This window comes from Prinia subflava, chromosome 21 (assembly GCF_021018805.1).
Source record: "Prinia subflava isolate CZ2003 ecotype Zambia chromosome 21, Cam_Psub_1.2, whole genome shotgun sequence".
NCBI classification, from domain to species: Eukaryota; Metazoa; Chordata; class Aves; order Passeriformes; family Cisticolidae; genus Prinia; species Prinia subflava.
In genome coordinates this window covers 3,907,979-3,923,469 of record NC_086267.1, presented here as the reverse complement: position 1 = coordinate 3,923,469, position 15,491 = coordinate 3,907,979, and the positions used below count along the sequence as shown (strand labels likewise).

General features: G+C 45.2%; 1 protein-coding gene across 2 annotated transcripts in view; it reads left to right on the top strand.

Annotated features, from left to right (window-relative positions):
• The window catches only part of CAMTA1 (calmodulin binding transcription activator 1), a 232,811-nt gene that overhangs the window by 76,742 nt on the left and 140,578 nt on the right, over window positions 1-15,491 (top strand). For both annotated transcript variants that reach the window (XM_063417232.1, XM_063417229.1), the window contains one exon: window positions 4,385-4,520. In XM_063417232.1, coding sequence (XP_063273302.1) covers window positions 4,385-4,520 — 136 coding nt within the window. The remainder of the gene's footprint in view (window positions 1-4,384; window positions 4,521-15,491) is intronic.

Here is a 15,491-nt window from a genome sequence, read left to right as displayed (position 1 = left end):
TCTGAAGTCTTTATTTCATCCCTGCAGAGTTCAAAGATCAAATAAATTTCAAACACATAATCTGTGATTCCTTCAGGTGCTGTGCCAATAATCCCAACTTGCAGTGAGGACAGCGGAGGTTGTAACAGCAGCAGCCTCTCCCCATGAGATTTCCAGCAGTTATGGTGAAGTCTGAATATCTGCATTAAGTTCTTGAGGGGCTTTTCTTTGGTTTTTGGTCTCACTGGTGCAGGCTGGGCAGATGCTGGAGTTTCTTTCATTTCAGGGCAAGTGTGAATCATTGCCTGAGCAATCAAAGCCAAGCATTTATTTAGGAGGGGGGAAAGAAGTGTTTGTCAAACACATTTTTGTGTGATCTGCAAGTGTTACAGCTGCAATGGACAAAGTCACCCCAGTCTTAAAAACATTTGCCCATGTAAATACAATTTTAAAGCTTTTTGTTAGTAGGGAAGAGATCTACCTGTTACAGCATCCTCCAGGTGCATCCCTGGGCTGGTGGGGATGCCCTTGAGACAGGGGTTATGCCTCTGCCTTGGCCTTGGCTGTGTCCATCCTTAATGAGTCTGATGACCTCCTAAACCAACAGAGAGTGCCCAGGTATCTGCATGGCCAAGGGCAAGTGAGATGTCAAGGGCTGCAACTGCTTGAGATTCCTCTTTCAGTTTTCCATTTGGGCTTTAATCTTCTGATAAGCCACAGGTGCAGTAGGGGGAAATGTCAAGGTAAATGAAGACTTGAAGAGCAGCATTCCTCAGAGGAGAAATAACTTCAGTCATCAGATATTTTTCTTGGGCAGAATCAAGAAATAAGAGATGAGGTGTTCCTGAGAGCGTGGTGTGAGCCAGGAAGCATTCCTGACTGACAGTCCCTGTCCATCACTGCTGCAGCTGCACACAGAGCAGAGGAGAAGGAAATAAATGGTTACTTGGAGTTCATCACCTGCAGTGTTTGCTAGCCCCAGAGCTGTGCCTGCTTGCTGCATGGTAGGGCATTAGCTCAGTGGGAGGCACGTTGTCACACTCACTTTGGCACTTTTCCCCATTCCCAAACTGGCCTGGATGAAGACAAGTTCAAGGACTTGGTCTTCTTTGCACTCCTGAGGAAATGAGGACAAAGTTTGAGTGCAATATTTTCTTGAAAGGCTGTCTCTTTTCATGGCTTCCTCCAGGTAGCTTTTCCCAGCCAGTTTCTGCATCAGTAGGTTTCTCCTTTGGGAAAGCTGAAGTTAATTTCTCATTATTATCATGCATAGATGCAGAAGATGGAAGATAGCCCCCTCCTGTTGTCCCTTGGCTCCATGATAACTTTGTAGCCAGAGAAAATAATCAGGTAAAAACCAGCACCAACCAAGGCTGTTTGCAGGAGCCATTTGTCAGTGTGGTGGGTGGCAGGGATGCAGGGGGTTTGTCACCCAGGCACTGGGGACAGCTTCTGCTCGTGCACTGGTCAGGTACATGAGGGGTCTGTGTGTGGTACCTCTGCTTTATGGCAGCTGCATTAAACACCCAAATTTGTCCTTTAAATATCCTCCTTAGATTGGGACTGGAATAAATGAAGATGATATAATAAAAAATAACTCTTAGAGCCATGGACCTTCTCAAGAATGGTTCTGGCTGATCTTGCTCTGTTATCTTGAAAAAGAGACTTTTGGATTTGCAGTATTTGCAATTCCCTTTTGGCACCCCCAGCTCCTGAGGCAGTAAAACGTAGTTTTCATTAACTGATATGTCTGACATTTACCACATCTCAATGTGACAATTTAGAGGGAACTGGTTAAACTGAACAGCATTTTTAATATTGCAGTAATGTGATTAGGGGGAAATCTCTGTCCTTCAGGCCAGAGGGATCTAAATTGGAGCATTAATGGAGAGGCAGATATGAAGCATCAGTTGACTGAAATACCCTAATCTTAACTTGCTTTCTGTTTATTGCCTCTTTGCATCTGGTTCCTGTTAGTAAGAAGATAGGTTTAGATTCCTATGATCCAGGTGAGGGACTTAATCCAAAAGAAACAAAACCCACTCAGATCAGGACTTAGAGCTCAGTATGCACAGCTGAGTTGGGTGTCAAATCCAAAATGACATCTCTGGAAAATCTTCCCTGGAAATCCCATTTCCTCCATTCCTCCCTCTCCTTGTCTCACTGAGGGAAACTCTGGTTTATCCAGTGGCCTGGATCACTCCTGAGCACTGTCAGGAGCCCTGGGTTGCCCCAAGCAACCAACAGGTTCCCAGACCCATCGGCTGCAGGGGATGATTGCTCGTGTTAAAAATAAGTAGGAAAATAGAATTTAGCATCTCCTTCCTGGCTGTAGCAGGAACAATCTGGGCAAAAGTGGCTCTTAGGCTGTTGTGGCAAATTGTGGGGGCCTTGGCAGTGGATAGCAGAGTGAGAGGGAGAAAAGCATCCCAGATCTCATCAATACTTGAGACAAAAGGCTTTCTGCTTTGCAATTACTCTTCCTGTCCTTCCCCCTCCTCCCCTCAGCCCACAGGCAAGAAACCAAAATAGAGATTAGGCAGCTTTTAAATGCCACAGGTTCATAGAGGAGAGGAAATCCAGAGCCGATCAAGAACTGCGCTCAGGCTTGTGACTTTGCCCCTCTCATCTGCAAAGGGAAAAAGGAAATCCCCAAATTGGGGCTGAGTGGCAAAACCCCCAGAGATCTGGGCTGGAGCCGAATCTGTCACATGCCCTGGGAATCCCCGGCAGGTCTCCCTGCTCTGTCTTCCCACACAATCTGTTGGCTGCTCAGGGCTATGTCTGAATGCTGAGGGATGAGCAGGGCACAGCTTTCCTCTCTTCTTCTTTACAGCAGGTGAAATACAGCAGCAGTGTAGATCAGGTTAAAATTGCATCTCATCTCATGAAGTTATCTTTAAAAACCAGCTGCTTTCTGTGAGCCTTAAAGCAGCTCGATACACTCTTATCAAAATCTAAAACCGCTCCAGAGATCCTTAAGAGATTTTGTTTCATTGGGCTCAATTTTCTATAAATCTCGTTAACTGCTTTGCCAGTGCCCTCTCACTGTGTTCCTTTTTCATTGCAGAAATCAAACCTGGTTCCAGCCCTGCAGAGCTGCAGCGAGGCTGCAGAGCTGGGCTCTGCCCTGCCTGTGCCCGTGTGGCGCTGGGGGCGAGGGAAGCAGGATTTCCCTGGCATCAGAAGCCTCCAGGTCCTCTGAGTGTTTTGTGAAGCTCTGTGTGTGTGAGTGCAGGAGATCAGCTCACTCCGGCTTCTCATCTCCTGCCCCAGCCACACACGGGACTCGTCAGCCACGGGGTGCCCGGGGGATCCCTGGTGTTGTGAGAAGGGTTTGAGCTGACACATGCAGTGACTGGGGGTTTAGAGAATAAACACTGAAATGAGATAAATGATACCTCCACTGAATTCATGCACTATCTGCAGTGCTGTCAAACACACCATGGCTCTGCTGACACCTGAGTGTTTATTTTCAGGTGGTGTGGAGGAGGAAGAGAGGAGGAGCAGCCTTCCCGACCCCTTGGGTCCATGCTGCTGGGACCTGGGGAGGTGTACTTTGGGAAGATGGGGCTTGGGTTTCTGGCCACAAGAAAGAAATATTTGTGTGGATGTGGAAAAAATGCTCCCTGCCTCTCAGCTAGGAGGGTATTTGTAATTTCTCAGCGTTACAACAGACTTGCCTCGGTTGTGATTCCGCTTGGCAAACAGCAAAATCTCTCTGTACCCAAACTACACTGGCTCTTGTCTGCTGGGCATCACCATGCCTTTAAGGACATTTCAAATTGCCATCATAGTTTTTAAGTGGTAAAAGTTTGCCTGCGTCTTTGAAGTTGAGAAGGTGCTCAGAAGGGAGCAGGTTACTCCCTGTCTAGCACTGATCTAAGCAGAACAGTGAAACCAATGTATAAGCTCATGCTTTTATCCTTCCCTTCTTTTTTTGCTTGTTTATTGTCATTTTAAGCCAACATCCATGTCCTGGTGCAGCCTTAGAGGTGGTTTGGAATCTCATTCTGCTGATGTGTTAGTAAGAGAGAGAAATTGTAAATAAATAACAATAATCCATTTTCCCCCTAAATTTTCTTTCCTTCTAATTTTCAGCATGTAGCAGTCAAAATACATCCAGTGAAAATGTTCGCTATTTTATCAGACTTACTTTTTTTTTTTCTTTAACCTATCACTGGCACTTCCTGCATTAGGTACAAGATCCTCATGGAAGAGTTTGCAGATTGCAGACATCACTTCAGCCAGGTAACAGCAGCAGAAGGGGAGCATTTATTTGACATCAATTCCTGACTGTTGCTGTTCTGTGGAGCCTTTTGCTGGTCTGTGGGACATTGTTCCATAGACATTTTCAGTCTGTTTCTGTTGCTTTATGTAACCCAAACCTGTTTCTTGCTTTTAGACCGCAGAATGGTTCTATGATCCTGTACAACAGAAAGAAAGTGAAATACAGGAAAGATGGATATTGCTGGAAAAAAAGGAAAGACGGGAAGACCACCAGAGAGGATCACATGAAACTGAAGGTGCAAGGAGTGGAGGTAGGAGCATTGTAGGGGTGGCTGTGGGCTGTGCTGGGCTGGGAGGTGACGGCTCCCCAAGACACCTCAACCCAACAAAGGCTGTCCACACTTTCAGAAAAATAGGAATATTTTTGAATATGAATTCATCTGCTCCTCCTGGTCTGGGTCTCAGTTGCTGTCTGGGGTTAAACCACAACTCGCTCCACCCCCAGCAAATACACCTGGTTTTTATCACTCCTTTGAGCAAACTGTGAGTACAACCTCAGCACCCGCCCGTGTGGCTGCTGGCTGGGCTGTGTGACTGCTGAGTGTCTCCACTTTGAGCATCCTGTGGTAGAGACTCCGTGGTTTTTGTAACAGGCACTGCCCAAGGGCAACCTGACACCTCAGGGTGGGCTGCACAGCACTCTGTAACCATGGCAGCTGAAATGGGTCTGATTTGATTCTCATAAATCTCAGCTAGGATTTGGTAGCAGTTGCTGTAATTTCTGTGTGCTGATGGAGTGTTGGTCTTGCACTATGCAGGGGTAGAATTCCTGTTGAATTTGGCCCAGAATCCATGTGTGTTTTGAGAGAACCTTTATTCTGCTGATGGTATTCAGCCACTCAGACACGTTCATGCAAGTGATTTCACCTGAAGCATTACTTTGGGAATAAGCCCGTTTGTTCTAAAATATGTCATTGTTTTCTTTCCTAACCTCCATCTGCATGAGGAGAGAGCTGTTTTGATCACTCAGGTCACTTCTGATGTTAAATGTTTGCACAGGTGTGGATAAAAAGTGCATTTATCCAAGTTTTATATTTATTAAATGGCAATTACTTGTTCTAGTAGCAGAAGCCCACCCGCAGAGCTGTGCCCAGCTCATTCCTAAGGCAGCAGGGCTGAATTCCCAACATTGGATACCAGACCTGGGGCCAAAGTGGTCCAAGGCTGTTAAAATGTGTAATTGCAGTGTTCAGCTGTGTCATTTTGGCCAAGGAGCATGAGGCTGCCGGGTGTGTGTTTGTGTAGGCTGGGCTGATTTTACAGCTGACAGCCTGTGAGCCTGGCTGGGGTTGGGGTAATTGGGGTGTCCACAACAGGCAGAGCTTCACCTGTGCCTCCAGGTCCATCTGGCACCTTCCAGGCTGGACTTTGGGCTAAGCTGAGCTTTCCAGCTTCACCCCCAACCTTGGCAGCTCTTTGCAAGGCATGAACATCCTCCCTCCTGTTGGGGTGATCCTGTGCTCCCCACGTGTGGTTGACTCTCCCCTGGCATCCCCAAAATCAGCGCCAGCAACGGGAAGGGGACGAGTGCCCAGAATTCATCTCGTGCTCCAGCTTCCTCCTAGCCCATTTGTCATTCTTACATTCTGTCTGTTCTAATGAGGTTTTGGGGTTTAAAATAGTATTAAATGGATTGCATTATATTACACCAGAGAGGCATAACTTTGTTCCATAATTTTTACATCCAATAACAATGTTTTATTATGACAAGCACGAGAAAAAAAAAGTCATCATCACAGAAATGGTGCCTTGTTTTTGTTTCGGGTTTACTGAGTGTGATTTAATTAACTTCTGTGAACTTTCACGATGCAGAACTTTCATGTGCTGTCCCTTTACCTGTAGCAAGAGACTGTTGATGACCTTTGGCTGCCAAATGAGCACATGAGAAAAGAAATGGGACTTTCTTGGGGTTATTCAAAGCTGGAGCTGTCCAGCCCTTTAGGGCCTGACTGCATGGATGTGGTGGTGATCATGTTTAGCTCAAAGAGCCCTGCACTGAACCCATTAATTTCTGTTTTATTGAAGTGTGTCTCCTGGAAAGTAACAAATACAGATGGGCACATTGTGGGAGATGGAGGAAGCACAGCTTTCAGGGTTTCTCCTTGTGGCTGATCACAATCACCACTCAGGAAAATAAGTGTTAAACTGTTTGCTTTGCAATTTGGATGTACCAGGGTTTAGCCATTCATTCCTACATCCTTCTCCAGCTTGAGAGCCCTTTAGTACCTGATTTTCTATCTTCAAGAAGGTACTTGCACTCTCTCATCCACAGGGAGCACCTGGGTGGTCACTGCCAGTCTCTGTTCTGAATGATGCAGAAGAAATCTGTTTTCTTGACTTCCAGGTGTTTCTTGGGCAAAATGATGTAGTTTTAACCTTATTAATTAATTATTCAATCAGTACACCATGGTACTTCACAGACAGCATTTTGGGTTTAGGTTTCTGATACCATTCTAAAAGGAAGCAATGTTCTCAACTTGGACACGTAGGCAGCAGATTTAAAATAACAAAAAAAGACTTTTTTCAAATTTGGAGTGATACCGTAGTTAGCCGCATTAGGGTTTAACAGGGCATGAAATAACTGTCTGCCTTGTGGCACTGCCAGATCATCTCAGCAACTCTTGCAGCCAGAAGATAAATAGGGATCATTGTCACACTGATGGAAAAGTACTTGCAGAGCCGACAGCCAAGAGCATCAATAGCATCCAAACATTGCTCTGGAAATGGCAGCTTGGAGGCAGGGAGGAGGAACATGCTGGCCTGTGAAACTACTGACCAGCCAGTTCTGAACAGGGATTTGTATTAGGAGATGTAATAATTAATTCCTTCCCAAGTGTTGTCAATGTGATGACTCCTTTGTCTTTCTAATTTTTGGGTTAATAGAAAAATACATTTTGAAACAAAAGGTCTGCGTCAGATCCTGAGGGATGTTGATGTCTATCAGAACCATATAGAAGGATTTAGTGAGCATGGGTAAGGCAGCTAAAGCAAATTTAGGACATAAATAAGGAATAAACTAATTTGACTAGGAATACCCTCATTTAAATGGATATGGATTAGGAGGAATAAACTACTTAACCAAGTGAATGTTAAATGAAATCCTCAAGCTGTTGCCTTGGTTAGCATTGCTGTGCAGGAGGGGTTTGGGTATTACTTGGTTAATCTGATCACAGTCCTGTTAGAAAAGGCTGGATAAAGCAGAAAGGAGAAGTTAATTCGGCCTTTCCCTTAATGCACCTCTTTGCGCAATTCTTTGTGGAATCTTCGGTCTGTGATCCTTTTTAAAATTCTAATTAATTAGGATCCCTGGTGATGTGTTCCTAATCAATTCACATAATTAAAAATTTTAACTAATAAATAATAGTAAGGGGAGTGTTGGAGTAGCTTTGCCACGATTCTGGATGGTGCTGCTCCATGTTGCAGTCTGGCTCAGTGGATCCATTTCTGCCTTTCCTTGTGCTTGAACTTTTCCAGGAGAGTGTAACTGCGCCTTCACGTGAATTCGTAGTAAACTGCTGCTAAAATTAAAACGAGGTCATGTTTTTATAGTGAATTTCCCTCTTGTCATCTGCGTTTTGGAGTCATCTGTGTTGATCCTGCTGCTCTTTATCCTGTGTTGAGGATATTTTAGTCTCTCCAAACCCCAGTGATTGAGAAGTGGTTACGGAGAAGGGCTGGGGCAGAGCTGTGCCCCTTGTCCCACTTCAAGCACCAGAGCTTCTGTACTGGAAATACCTTGGTCTCTTGTAGATTTGGTGTTTGTTACCTTGGTACACTATGATAATCTATAATCTTTATTAATTCTTTATGAATATGATAATATTTATGAATTAATCACCCCCCCAAAAAACCACTCCAAAAAAACCCAAGCAAAAAAAAACTTCAACCAAAAACAACCCAATAAAAAAGTTAAACTTGATTTCAGTCTTATTAAGAGAAAAACTCCCTTGTGGAGATGGAGATGCGAAGTATCAATTTTGTATGCAGGACTTGTATTTAATTAATATCATAACAGTCCCTTAACACTATTGCAGATTAGTCCATGAGGACAGGAATGAAAATTTTAGATTATTCAATTACTTCATAAACCCTGGGACATCACCAGCAAAACTTTGCACAGGTTTCTGTAGCATTTGGGTTTTGGCAGTGCCCCTGTGCCCGCCCTGGGTCACCAGAGTTGGGATGGCATCAGTGGCCTCTGCAGCCTGGAGGGTGGGGACACTTGTGAATGATCAGACTTTTGCTTTTGAAAAATGATCAAGTGGGCTCCTCTGCATTGTGCAGAATAATCCACTGTGGAATACTGAACTGCAAAGTGGTTTTACATCTCTGCTTTCGCTGCTGTCATGGGTGAAATCTGCTCTGTTGTCACGGGAGGGTGGGAGCAGCCTTGGAGGTGGCAGCTGGAGCAGCCCTAACCTGGGCAGAGATTCCTTGGGCAGCCGGAGCCAATTCGCTCCAATTCGCTTTAATTTACGTGGGCTTGGCTCACCCTCAGAGGTGAGTTGTGTAGTTTGCAAACTAATTAGGATCACATTGTTCAGTCAGTCTGCTTAATGCATTCCAGAGAAATGCTGTGGAATGGCTTTGGAGAACAAAGGAGAGTTTAATGTGAGATGCTTTCTGGAAATATGACACACACGTGTGCATACATTAACACAGACAAGGGAGAAACTGCACACAAGGAGAGGCACTTTTCTGTTCTTCATTATTGCTACAAATAGCACTGTCCTGACACCTCTCCTGAGATTTGACTGATGTCCTTTAGAACCAGCCTCTCAGTTAACCCCCTGTAGCTCATTGGAGACCATGGAGTCCAACAGCATCTCCCCACCTTTGCTGTGGCACACTCACCTTTGCTGTGGCACACTCACCTTTGCTGTGGCACACTCACCTTTGCAGTGTGCATGTCTCCACAGTGGGCACCACAGGCAGATGCTGGTGCAGAAATGTGGAGGTGTTGACTGCTCATGAGCTGTGGTTGGAATTTATTCCAGTTCCAACTGTTGTTTACGGCACCTGGAATGCAGGGTTGTGGTGGCATCTTAACGATTCCTGTGTTGGAGGCAGTCCTGGGAAGTGGGAGCATTGTTTTACTGTTTCTGAAGGGGAGTATGGATTATTGTTAAATCTGGAATGGATCTCCTGGGAGTCTCTTCAGAAGGGAACATACATATCAATAATCCTTTTGTGTATCAGGGTCCTGATGTATTCTCCTGCAGTAACATAAAGTCACATTCTCTTGAGTTTTAGCTTCTTTTCCTAATGCCCTGTACCTGTCTAGAAGACTTTATTCCTCACATGACCCATAACATTCCTAGTCCTTTAATTGCTATGGCTTATTTAACTTCATCAGTAAGTTTTCCTAGTATCTGGGTATCTCAGAATGAAGATTCAGCTGAGATCAGGGCCTTGGGGGATGCTGTGCCTGGCACGTGTCCCTTAGGCAAGTTCTGCCCAAGCCAAGGGCAGCCACCGTCCCTGCAGTGCAAGGCAACAGGTTTGCAACAGTGCTCAGGTAATTGCTCTGTAATTGACTGCATCACTGTTTTCTCCCCTGTTTAATAAATAGCGTGAATAAAGCTGAGCCACATGTGGTAGGGTTGTAATTCAAATCCCCTTCACTGAAGTCTGAGCATTTTTCATTTAGGATGTAAAAAGACAGTTTCAATGTAAATGATTCCAAAAGGATCTCTGCGGACTAATGACATTAATTAGGCTAGACTGGAATTGTTGAGTAATTGGTGCTGCAGCTACACCCCGTGCTGGGGGAAGAGAGGGAACCAGGGACCTGCAGTGCTGGAAGTGTCCCTGCCCATGGCAGGGTGTCCTTGAGGTCCCTTCCAGTCCAGACCGTTCTGTGCTGGGTCTGTGGTGTGGGGATCTCAGTTTGCAGGATCCTCTGCTGATGGGGAATCTTGCCTCTTGACTTGCCTGCAGAGCAGTGCTAGACATCATACTGCTTTCTGCACCTCCAAAACAAAACAACAAAACAAAAATTTTAATAAATATATAAACACTTTTACTCATCCTTGTGAAAGAAAGCATTAGAACAAGTATACAGACACAAAACATGCTGGCAGGCCCTTGCATCCCTCTGAAATGTGAGGCTTTTGTTGTCTCACTGGCTGCATGGCACAAACACACATTGACATTTATATTGACTATTTCAGTTTGGAGAAATTCGAAATTAAATCTATTTTCTGCCAGCTCTGTGGGAAAATCCATTTATGAAAACAAAATCCAATAGGAGATCTAAAGATCGGTGGCCAGAAGTGAAATATATTGAGAATAAAATATATGGAGATTGGATTGCTGGCTCTGTGGTTTAACGTGCTGGAGACTGGGATGGGAATGGAGGGGTACTGGTACAGACTTTATCCCTGGATTTACAATATAGATGAGACAGTTTAAAAGAAAACATAATAAACATCAGTGCTTTTTGGATGAGAGTCAGTGGTCAGCATTTACCTTTTTGACCACGCAGTTTCTTTCCATGCCTGTGTGGACAAATACGAACTGCAGACGATGTCTGTCCCTGGAGGTGGCACCTGGAGAGGGGTCAGTGGGAGCCGTGCTGCGAGGAGAATCCGTGCTGTTCCTCACAAGATTAAGAGGTTTCCTGTTCTGTGGGGATCCCTGTGTGTGCACAGAGGATCCAGATGCTGGAGCAGCATGTGCCTTGTAATCTTGTAATTGCATTGTGGGCTGTGACGGAGATAAGGACTTCCGTGGGAAGCCAGGAGCCTCGGTGGCTCTCTCTTCCCTGCCTGGCTTTTAGTGAGCTCCTCTTTATTTATTTATTTCACATATTTTATATGTGTGTTGGGCAGGAAGGCAAACCTCGTTTGCTGTATAGCTAATTCTGTATGCGTCAGGGGTGCGTTAAACATTTTAATTTCCTGAGTTCCTCTTGGAAAGTGGGATATTGCTCGCCAAGGTGTGCATGGGGAGGGGGAGCAGGGAGCAGAGTCTTGTTTGAAGATTTGAAGGTGCTGGAGTTCCTAAACACAATCTGGTGTTGTCCTCAGCAAGCAACACAGACACAGAACCTGACAAGAGGGGATTTTAGAGTGTGGACACATCTGGCATACTTGGATGGCCACCCCTTTGCAGGATGTTATTTACTTCCCTTTTTTGTAGGCAAGGGATAAGGATTAATTAGATGGTGTTTGGACACTCTTTTGGACATAAGAACCATTAATTGCCCACTAGTACCCTGGGGTGAAGTGGAAAGGAGATGTGATGGAGGGGAGCAGGGCCGGGCTTGGCAGCGCTGGCAGCAAAGGCTTCTCTCGGTTTCCAGCCGGGATCTGACCCAGGAATTGGTGTGAGGCAGGAGCTGTGCTCTGAGTGTTGCTGTGTCTGCTGCAGGTCAGACTGGAGTTGCCGGGGGACACGGCTGTGCTGTGTCGGCGCTACAGCAGGGAACCCCCAGTGACCCTGCTGGCATCATCAGAAATGCAGAAAAGTGTGAATTATTGTATATCGGGGAGAAAACCTGTTTTCCTACTCTCTGCTTGTCCTAAAACCATGGCAGACGTTGGTTACACGTAGCAGTTCCTGGTCTTTGCAGAACGCCCGTCCCTCGGAGCGGTGATGATGCCTTTGGCCGCTGCGGTGTTCCCACATTTCTGCTGCCACCGCGTGGCTGCCGGGGCTCAGCGGCAGCTCCGTGCGGACAGAGCCCGCTGCCGTCCCGGGGGCACAGCCCGACCCGGGCCCCCAAACCCTCTGCTGGCCCTGCTCAGTGCTGAGGTGATGCAGCTGGAGCCCCCCGTCCTCCGTGGACAGGAGCTGAACACAGCTCCGTGCACCAGGGAGGGCTCCATGTCCATCTCTGACCGCGGCGCTTGGCAGAGCCGCGCTTGGTTCAGTCTTTGGCTGAGTTCTCAGAATAAGGTACAGCAGCTCTGAACTCTTCTAACGTGAAGAGTTCCGGCATTCAAATCAACCAGTAAAGATTCTGATCTCCCAGTGCAAAGCCTGGGGGCTTGTCTCTGTGCCTCTGCAGGGGATGTGTTGGAGGTGGCAGGGCTCGGTGCCCCAGCACGTCTTCGCTCTGGCCAGCACTGACCCGCTGCAGTCCCCTCTGCACTCCACTTGCCACTTGCCACGACAAATCCGTGGTGTTTTTCCATTAAAAGGCCCCGTGCTCCAGAGGACTGCAGTGTCTTAGAGCACTATAAATATGTTTGTGAGGATTCTGCCTCCTGTCTGACCCCAGACACTCTCTGGTACTGCGTGGGCGTTTCTGTTGATGGTTACACTTTTGCCTGTGGTTTTTGTGTGCTTGTTGAGTGGAAGAAATTTTGAATAAGAGCAGGATGAGGTGACACCAGCATGCTGGAGCACTGTGAGGAGGATTTGCAACGCCTGGGACTCTGCTGCACTGCCCAATCCTCCTGTTGTGCATCCTTCTCAACACGCATGATGGGAGCAATGGCTTGGCCCTTCCCCGTCCTTCTGTTGGTCAGGCTCACTGTTGTCCTTGCAGGCAGGTTTCCATTGTGTGTGTAATGTCCTGCCATAGCTGGGAGAATTTATTTGAACACTCTCCTACTAAAAGGAAGTCTATTTTTGAGCTTAAAAGGTGAAATGCCATCTCCTTTCCTGCCTTCTGTGTACTTCCCTTCACGCCCATGAAGAAGAGACACGGTTAGACTTTAGTGTCTCTTTAATCTCTTCTTGGAAGAATTCTTGTTGGAATTATAAAAAGTACATTTATAATGACAAAAACATGATCAATTTTTGTGTGTTAAATAATGAACTTTCCTGTGAATACTTGCTGAGGTTTCTGCCCCTAGCTCCAAGCCTGGTGGTCCAGACCCACCATCCTATACTGTCTCCATTCTAAGGGCAGGCAGAGGGAGCTCCCAGACCCCAAATGCCCTTCCTGCCTTGTCTGTCCCACATCTGAATTAACACTTCTTGAACCATCATAGCTGTATAAAATACACAGAAAGGTTTCAATTACAAACCCAAAGCCTAAAGGTTTATTAATGGCTGGAGGGAACTGGAATTTAATATTTGCCTGTTGTCTTGACAATTCTCAGCATTTAGAAGCCCAGCAGCATGGGGATGATTCTATTTATAGCAACTTTATTTGAATAGACAGCATAGCTTCAAAGTAAATATTAATTCCATTATGCTATTAACAGTTATTTATCAAGACAGAAAGGCATAAAGTTATTTTACTGGAATATAGCCAGTAAATTGCATCTCCTAGATGAAATACAGCACATGTTGAATTCCAGCAGCAGTTACCTAACATACTTTATACATGTTGGTGTCGGACATGCTCCAACATGAGCCAAGCTCAGGCTTATATGGAAAACCCTTTACACCCTTCACAAAGCCACAATGATGTGTTGGCACTGGCCAGGATCAGGAGCACTGGCCAGGATCAGGAGCACCATGCCATGGAGCAGTAGTGACACGCTGATGCTCCTTGCATATTGTATATTTGATTTTTTAATTACCTTAATTACTCTTTAAAAGTCCCTAATAATTGTCTGACTCCAAGGTATGGTAAGCAGGTTTTAATTACGACTTTTTCTAAAAGATGTTGTACATTTAGAGTTGATCAGTGAAAGGATGGATTTTTCTCCTGCTGTTGCCCTAAGTGTGTGTCCCTAGCAGAGGTGGGGGCCACTGGGGAATGTGGGCAGGGCTTTATCCTTCTTCATGAAGTGTGTATGGGGTTACACTGCCTGTGCCAGCAGTTCCTTGTCTCTGGTTTGATCTATGGATCAGCTTTTCCTCGTGCTCAGGGAGCTGTGCAGAAGTGGGGGCACTTCAGCTCTGCAGCACCCTGGGCAGAGGACACATGGATGGAGCCACTGCTGTGACAGGGCAGAGGATGCTGCACAATATTACAAATTTCAGTGAGTTTGTGAAGGCTACCACTGATTGCACTCTTTGGTGGGGACTGACCTTCAGCATAGATTAGATCTTCCATTTTATAACAGAAAACAATATCACGGAAACATTAAGGCTCATCAGCAGTTGGATGTGCTTGTGCTAGCAGAACAGTGAAGGCTGTCTGCCAAAGATTATTGACTTCTTGTTGTCTTTTATCCACAAAAATAACTCTTCTTATATATATCCTATGAGAGCTGTGCAGGGACTGCTGTTAGAGGAAAACCCCAATAGAATATTGAATAAAATAGTTCTAAAGAATTTTAGATTTTGTTTCTTTAATGACTAAGAAATGTCAGCACCTGTGCACCAAGTGTTGCTCTAAGCAGAAGTTCATTGTATCACATGTGTAAATATTTTATATATTTTTGTGAGAACTGGAGAGAGAAAAAAGCTCATTTAATCAGAATAGTCTGTAAGATCAACTAGATTGCCCACAATACCAGCAAGATTAAAACCGTGAGGTTGGCATTGGAGAACTTTTCAGATATCTAAGGATCAGCTCAGCGTGCAACCACCCAGTGTTTGAATTGGAAAAACATCTTTGAAATTGCTCAACTCTTGATTAAACGAACAAAATCTGAAGTGGATTGGGGATAGGTCGTGATTATAACATTAGATTATCAAAATCAAAGAAAAATGTGTAACAATTGTTGAAAGTCCATGGTGGGAGGAAAAACCCCAAGCACAAGATTGCTAGCTGCAATATTCCTTGATATTCTTGATATCCTGTAACAAGGAGGACACATTAATTAAAATACAGATTGCAAGGTCAAGGGGAACAGCTGGGATTGATGCCTTGATAGGCTACCTAGAACAGAGGCTAGACAGTGTTAAAGGAATAAAGTAGATATTTATTGAAAAGGCCTTCAAAGAATACACCTTGGGCAGAGTCTTGGCCACAAGAGCCTGGCTGAGGCTAAGATGGACCACAGGTTGAACGTTTTCACACTTTTATAAGTTTTGGTTCATTTAAATATTTGGGTTAATTGTCCAGTTACAGCTTCTGGTTATGAAGTCCCATCCTCCCAGATTGCTCTCCTCGATTTGTTCTTGTTTCTACTTTGTGGGCCTGAAGTTGCAAGGCTGTCCTTGGCTCTCAGGCTGGAAAAGGATTGTTTTGTCTAACTAAACTGTGAGGAGAACTTGCTAACACTTTATGATAAGTTCAGAATTATATACCATAGTTATATAATGCAGTACAGAATCTGGATAATATGAAAGCTAAAACTTCAAGCATCAGGATTATCTGGCCTGCACAGCACACATTGGAAAATCCCCCCTACTGATGCCTGAATTCA